This window comes from Acipenser ruthenus, unplaced genomic scaffold (assembly GCF_902713425.1).
Source record: "Acipenser ruthenus unplaced genomic scaffold, fAciRut3.2 maternal haplotype, whole genome shotgun sequence".
Lineage (NCBI taxonomy): Eukaryota > Metazoa > Chordata > Actinopteri > Acipenseriformes > Acipenseridae > Acipenser > Acipenser ruthenus.
The window spans coordinates 17,201-24,408 of record NW_026707564.1 but is presented as its reverse complement, the minus strand read 5'-3'; the positions used below and the strand labels follow the sequence as shown (position 1 = coordinate 24,408).

At 43.2% G+C, this 7,208-nt stretch overlaps 1 protein-coding gene across 2 annotated transcripts; it reads right to left on the bottom strand.

The window, feature by feature from the left end:
• Window positions 1-1,099: 1,099 nt before the first annotated feature.
• On the bottom strand, window positions 1,100-6,358 carry LOC131727747 (tubulin alpha-3 chain-like). 2 transcript variants are annotated; one of them, XM_059019006.1, is made up of 3 exons: window positions 6,221-6,358; window positions 1,702-1,924; window positions 1,100-1,617 (listed from the first exon to the last, which is right to left on the bottom strand). In XM_059019006.1, exons 2-3 carry the CDS (start codon window positions 1,880-1,882, stop codon window positions 1,115-1,117), a joined length of 684 nt encoding a protein of 227 aa, XP_058874989.1. In that variant the 5' UTR covers window positions 1,883-1,924; window positions 6,221-6,358; the 3' UTR covers window positions 1,100-1,114. The 2 variants fall into 2 exon arrangements, with proteins under 2 accessions (XP_058874989.1, XP_058874988.1); XM_059019005.1 differs by lacking the exon at window positions 6,221-6,358 and adding an exon at window positions 3,242-3,371.
• Window positions 6,359-7,208: the final 850 nt, after the last annotated feature.

The following is a 7,208-nucleotide window of genomic DNA, read 5'->3' as shown; positions in this document are numbered from 1 at the left end:
AAAGGTGTCTGCTAAATAAACAAATAATAATAATAATAATAATAATAATAATAATAATAATTACTGATCCCAAATTTGTATATGAACATAGTTTGATTCCAGTATACACAAATATTTTTAAGCTCTGAGAGCTCAAAGGAATTGTCACCTTTGGCAATTGTTCTGTAGGCATGTGAACTTAAGTGTCAGAGAATCTTATCATATTTCCAGAAACTTAAACAGTTCTCAGTCTCTGGACTATACTTCATGAAAAGAAAGAAATACAGAAGTGAGAAAGGGGTACAGTAATACCCCTTCTCCACTGGCACATCTGACCCGTGAGGGCTCAGTACAGTACGGGTACGGGTGGTTCTCCACTGGCTATTTGTCAAGCGAAGCGAGAACCAAACTGTGAATCTGGCTCGGAGCCGGGTCAGGAGCAGGGTTAAGGATTTTTGTCATTATGTTGCATCAGTCAGTACACTCCAGAAAGACAAACAACAAGCATGGCGGGCGTACAGCCTTGGGAGAGAGAGAAGTACAGCCTTGGGACGCTGAGATAGTGCAGGCTCTAGGTTCTCCGTGGGGAGATAGAAGTGTTCATGAAGATCTGGAGTCGTTTGTCAGAAATGACGATTTGTTGCTCTCCTTAACCGCACCGTGAGGGCTCGTACGGCCCCTGGTGCGGCTTGGTTGTGGCTTACTGAACTGACAGAGGGGATCAAACCTTTCTTATTTTGGTTTACAGTTCCATTCCCACCCATGTCACAAGTGATTAAACCGCTGTGCGTTCAGGGCCAGTTGAGGGTCAGTGTGATACTAGTTGTGACAGTTTTAGACCAGGTCTTAGTATTAAGATCACAGAACCACCATATCAGTGTGCAGAGAGGTCATGTACTGGACTGAATAGACTGAACTCTCCTCTCACACCTTAGGATTTTAATCTCCAATTCTATTTTTTTTTTTTATAAATTTAGTCATTGACAATTATTTTTAATTATTTTCTCCCCAATTTGGAAATGGCCAATTATTTTTAGGCTCAGCTCACCGCTACCACCCCTGCGCTGACTCCTGAGGGCGAAGACGAACACACGCTGTCCTCCGAAACGTATGCCGTCAGCCGACCGCTTTTTTTTCACACTGCGGACTCACCATGCAGCCACCGAGAGCTACAGCATCGGAGGTCAACGTAGCTCTCGGGCAGCTTACCGGCAAGCCCGCAGACGCCAGGCCAGACTACAGGGGTCGCTGGTGAGCAGTGAGCCAAGGACACGCTGGCCGACCTAACCCTCCCTCCCCCCGGGCGGCGCTCGGTCAATTGAGCGCCGCCCCCTGGAAGCTCCCGTCCTCGGTCGGCAAAGGAATAGCCTGGACTTGAACTCGCGACCTCCAGACTATAGGGCACATCCTGCACAATGTGGAGCGCCTTTACTGGATGCGCCACTCGGGAGCCCCAAATCTCCAATTCTTTTAATCTAAACAATCTCACCAATTTCCTGGTCCTGTCAAGCACCAGGTCGATGATCTCCTTGCCGATGGTGTAGTGCCCGCGGGCGTAGTTGTTAGCAGCGTCCTCCTTGCCAGTGATGAGCTGCTCAGGGTGGAACAGCTGACGGTAGGTTCCAGTGCGAACCTCATCTGAAAATGAAAAGAAAAAAATGTCATATTTTACAACTAAAATAAGCAATACCAGATGAACTTGTATTATAGTTTTTTCCTTACCAACCACAGTGGGCTCCAGGTCCACAAAGACTGCTCTGGGGACGTGTTTCCCAGCTCCAGTCTCGCTGAAGAAGGTGTTGAAGGAATCGTCTCCTCCACCGATGGTCTTGTCGCTGGGCATCTGCCCATCAGGCTGGATCCCGTGTTCCAGGCAGTAGAGCTCCCAGCAGGCATTGCCCATCTGGACTCCGGCTTGGCCAACATGGATGGAGATACACTCACGCTGGAGAGAAAGAAAACAGGGTCATTTTTCTGGGCTTCTTATATGAAAAATCCATGACAGACCCTTCAGGCACAACCGGGCCATATGTTTAAATCCAGACCAAAGAAGCTGTTGATGGAAGACAGCCTGGTAAATACTTGACTTGACCTTTTTTTTTTTTTGTGGCCTAGTTCAACTATAAACTTCATTAGAAGCAGGCGCCTCCATCACCATACCCCACTGCTATGATATGATGTTACACAGTAGCCTTGCCCTGGGTTATAACATAAAAATAAAAAAAGTATTTTCTCAACCAGTATTTACAGGCATTATATTAAAGGGATTATACCTGACAGAGTTACTCCATGATACATCATGGACAGTTTGGCCCTTACAGGTGTGAGTTTCTATTTACTGGGAGCTGCTACTCAACCCATATGGGCTACAGTGTTACAGCAAGATTGACTCAGACAGATGAGTGATTCCCTTCATCATTCACTATACCCCCTACTTGTGAGCCATGCACTTTTCAAGCAGATTTTATTGCAGGTTCTGTAGAGATGCAAGGTATTACTTTTATAGTAAGCTGAGCTTCACTGTAACACTACCAGTAAGGATTTGCATTTTAATTTAAAGGATTTTAATTTTAATGATATGAATGTTACAGTATCATATCCATACCAATGCTAATGTAATTGAGAGCTTATTCCAGCACAAAACATCATTTTTATTGTATTCATACAGAGCTATAACTCATATAACAGAAATGAAAAAAATTATTAAAAAAAAAGCAAACACGAATATTTTTTTTAAGAAAAAGTCTACTTAAAGGCTGCTGTTGATTCTGTGGTATATTTTTAAAGAAATATTAGTCTTTGCATTGCTGAAGCTTCCTCCCATTTCTCCTTTTTTATACCAGTGGAGGACTGCCATGTATAAACAATGCTTCAGTCACAGCAAGTTCAGCATCCATCCAGCTTGTCATTATAACTGGAACATCCAATGGACAACCAATACAGTATTTGTCTGAAGATCTCCTGCCTTCTCGCTCCCAACTTTAGAAATACAAAACTTAATACATCCAGTGACAAACTTCTCAAATAGATACTATCTATTCCAAAGTAGTTTCTTTCAGCTCCCAACTTTCTGCAGAAGAGTCTCGTTTCCATTCTGTAGTTCTAATAACTAGGATACTCAGCCAGAATCTTTCCCTGTCCACAGGTCTCTAGCTCTAACTGCTATCCCACACTATCAGGACCTCCTGGCTGTCTCTTAGGTTACTGTGACTTTTCATAGCAATACTTTTGAAAGAATAGAAAAAGTTGCATGTCTCCTTACCATTTTGTGTCTGTTTTCCGTTCAGCGTCTAGGGTTTGGAATGAAAAGGTATTGGTGCAGAGCAGGGCTGGTCCTTGTATTTATAGCAAGAGTAGGAGCTGCTAGCTAGGCGACAGATTGTGTTGTTGGAAACTAGCAGTGAGAGGCCTGTCTTCCATTGAAACTGCATAGATCTCCCCAGAGGGACTACGGTAACTACAAACAAACGCCCCACTCTCTGCTAACAATCTTTGTGATTTTGTTTAATAAATATTCAGACAATAACATTATAATGGAGGATTCAATTTAGATGTATTTATTTTGTATTTGACTATAAATGAAAACATATACAGTAGAAAGACTGCATACTTCTGTAAGTGCAGGGTGACTTTTTTTAAAAAGGAAATAATACTTTAAGGTAGAAGAAATTAGCAGTTAATTACTTTTTCACATTAGCACAAAAAACAGAAGACAACATTTATATTTTCACTAAATGAGTGATTGCATATACCATTTAACTAAAATCCTTGTCATCTTTTGGTAAATGCCTCAACATGTTAGATAACAGTGTGATTTGCAACAACATTTACATGTACTGTAGGTAGATAATGCAAATGTAAAAGAAAACCAGTGTTCGTTTTGGGGTTTTTTAAAGAAGAATGAAATAAACAATGTACCTAACTCACATGGACCATCTCAGCTGTACCTAAGGTATTAAAATAATCCATTTGTTATTTCTGTTTTGGTTCTTGGACTAAAACAGAGATTGAATATGTCTAACCTCCATCTGCTGCAAGTTATATCAGGAGCATGCCTATATGGCTCATAAGGAGACAGTGGCAAGACATTTAAAATGAATGTTCGGGGAATGTAAACAAACTGGGATGTCAGCAAGGGCCACTGACCAGTGCAAGTAGGGATAAACTTGGGAAGAAAGCAGTCTAACTAACCTGCTTGACTTTTTTGAGGATGCAACATCGACAATGGATAATTGCAAAGCATACGACATGGTTTATTTACATTTCCAGAAAGCTTTTGACAAAGTCCTGCATAAAAGATTAATTCTCAAACTGAACGCAGCAGGGATTCAAGGAAATGCATGCACATGGATTAGGGAGTGGTTAACATGTAGAAAACAGAAAGTACTGATTAGAGGAGAAACCTCAAAATGGAGCAAGGTAACCAGTGGTGTACCACAGGGATCAGTATTAGGTCCTCTGCTATTCCTAATCTACATTAATGATTTAGATTCTGGTATAGTAAGCAAACTTGTTAAATTTGCAGACGACACAAAAATAGGAGGAGTGGCAAACAGCAGCAGCAAAGGTCATTCAAAATAATCTAGACAGCATTCAGAACTGGGCAGACACATGGCAAATGACATTTAATAGAGAAAAGTGTAAAGTATTGCATGCAGGTAATAAAAATGTGCATTATAAATATCATATGGGAGATACTGAAATTGAAGAAGGGAACTATGAAAAAGACTTAGGAGTTTATGTTGACCCAGAAATGTCTTCATCTAGGCAATGTGGGGAAGCAATAAAAAAGGCCAACAAGATGCTGATATATTGTGAGAAGTGTTGAATTTAAATCAAGGGGAGTAATGTCAAAACTTTACAATGCATTAGTGAGACCTCACCTAGAATATTGTGTTCAGTTCTGGTCACCTGATATTGCTGCTCTAGAAAGAGTGCAAAGAACAGCAACCAGAATTATCCTGGGTTTAAAAGGCATGTCGTATGCAGACAGGCTAAAAGAATTGAATCTATTCAGTCTTGAACAAAGAAGACTACGCAGCGATCTGATTCAAACATTCAAAATTCCAAAAGGTATAGACAATGTCAACCCAGGGGAATTTTTTGACCTGAAAAAAGAAACAAGGACCAGGGGTCACAAATGGAGATTAGATAAAGGGGCATTCAGAACAGAATATAGGAAGCACTTTTTTACACAGAGAATTGTGAGGGTCTGGAACCAACTCCCCAGTAATGTTGTTGAAGCTGACACCCTGGGATCCTTCAAGAAGCTGCTTGATGAGATTCTGGGATCAATAAGCTACTAACAACCAAACGAACAAGATGGGCCTAATGACCTTTATTTGGCTGGGTTGCGTGTCAACAACACTTAAATAATAAGCACGGGTTGAATGGCCTCCTCTCGTTTGTAAACTTTCTTATGTAAACACACAAGAATAACAGGCACTAATACTGTAAATTACAGTTACTTGATGAAAGTATGCATGATAATTTGTTACAAGATGTCTTATTATAGATATTGTTTGTGTTTATGCAGTATCCCTGGGGAAGGGACATATCTATGTTACAAATTAACAATACTTCCTTTGCAACAGTGATGATTACACACTGACGGACACAATCCTGTACTGGGGTGAGTGTTAACTCTGTTAATAATAGACTTGATATGGCAGTTAAAGGCCTCAGCCAGAACTGTTTACTAACCTCATCTCATCTGCGGTTGCCGCATTAGTTTAATTTTGTCTGCTTGAAGCTTTGAAAAAACAGGTGATCAGGGTTACTTTTCAGGCTTTATTTGTGCACCCGTTGTTATTGTTTTAGTTCTTGAAAAAGTTAAACACTCTGTGGCAAAGTGCCCCGCCCCTGTGTGCATTTGTGTGTTCTGTGTTGTATATATGCGTGCGTATGTTAATGTTGGTGTATAGATTGGTACACGGGATATAAACGGGTCTGTGTTTCACGTGTGTAAAAAGTGTATATTTGTATTTAGGCACGGGATTGCACATCACGCACGTGCATTTAAAATGTAATATGTGAGCACGGGGTTGCACAGAATTAATTCACGTGCTGGGATTCAAGTGAATAATTAATTAGTAATTGAATCCCAGCACAACAGTATATATAGAGACACGTAGCACTCAGTCAGGGTTGGTGTTCGGTGAGTGGAGAACGAGTGTGGAGAAGGAGAGTTAAAATAAGAACGGAAGAACGTAAATATAAAGTAAATAGTGTTTTCACTCACCGTGTTTGTTCGTCCCTGTTTGTTAGTGTCTGTCCGTTTTGTCTACCTGTTTATTTTGGCGTGAAGTGCCGTGTCCCGTGTTTTGTGCTGTTTTCAACCCTTTTATTTGTTAATAAACGCTGAGTGCAGCCATTGCACTCAGCTCATCATCAACCACTGTCTTTGTTTTGAATTCCTGTCTGGTCTGACGCCACCCACTCTGGCCGTCTTTGTGACACGTGGTGTCATCGTGGGATAGCCGCGCCTCCAAGCGTCAGACCAGGAGGGGTCTGGAAAAAAAAAAAAAAAAAAAAAAAAAAAGGTCAATGGCAGAAGACGCCATCAAACTGCGGGGCTGGTTCCTAGAGAATGCTGGGCTGGAGGCCCAGTCTCTGCCCATAATCGTCCGGGCCCTGTGGATGATGGACAGTGAGAGATGGGAGGCCTATCAGGAGGAACACACCCCAAACACCTTGGAGGAAGGTGTGGAGTTTCTCCTCAGCTACCTGGAGGCAACGATAAAAGGAACAGCAGCCCAGGTAGCAGGCCCACCAGCAGAGGGTGAATGCCTGCTGTCCCCATCTCCACCAGCAGAGGGTGAATGCCTGCTGGTTTTGCCTCCACAGCCCAAATGGGAGGAGCCTGAGCGTCCACAGCACAAATGGGAGGAGCCTGAGCGTCCGCAGCCCAAGCGGAAGGAGCCCGAACATCCTACGCCTGAGTGGGAGGAGCCCGAACGTCCTACGCCTGAGTGGGAGGAGCCCGAACGTCCTACGCCTGAGTGGGAGGAGCCCGAACGTCCTACGCCTGAGTGGGAGGAGCCCGAACGTCCTACGCCTGAGTGGGAGGAGCCCGAACGTCCTACGCCTGAGTGGGAGGAGCCCGAACGTCCTACGCCTGAGTGGGAGGAGCCCGAACGTCCTACGCCTGAGTGGGAGGAGCCCGAACGTCCTACGCCTGAGTGGGGGGAGCCCGAACGTCCACAGCCCAAGAGGGGGGAGTCGGTGCG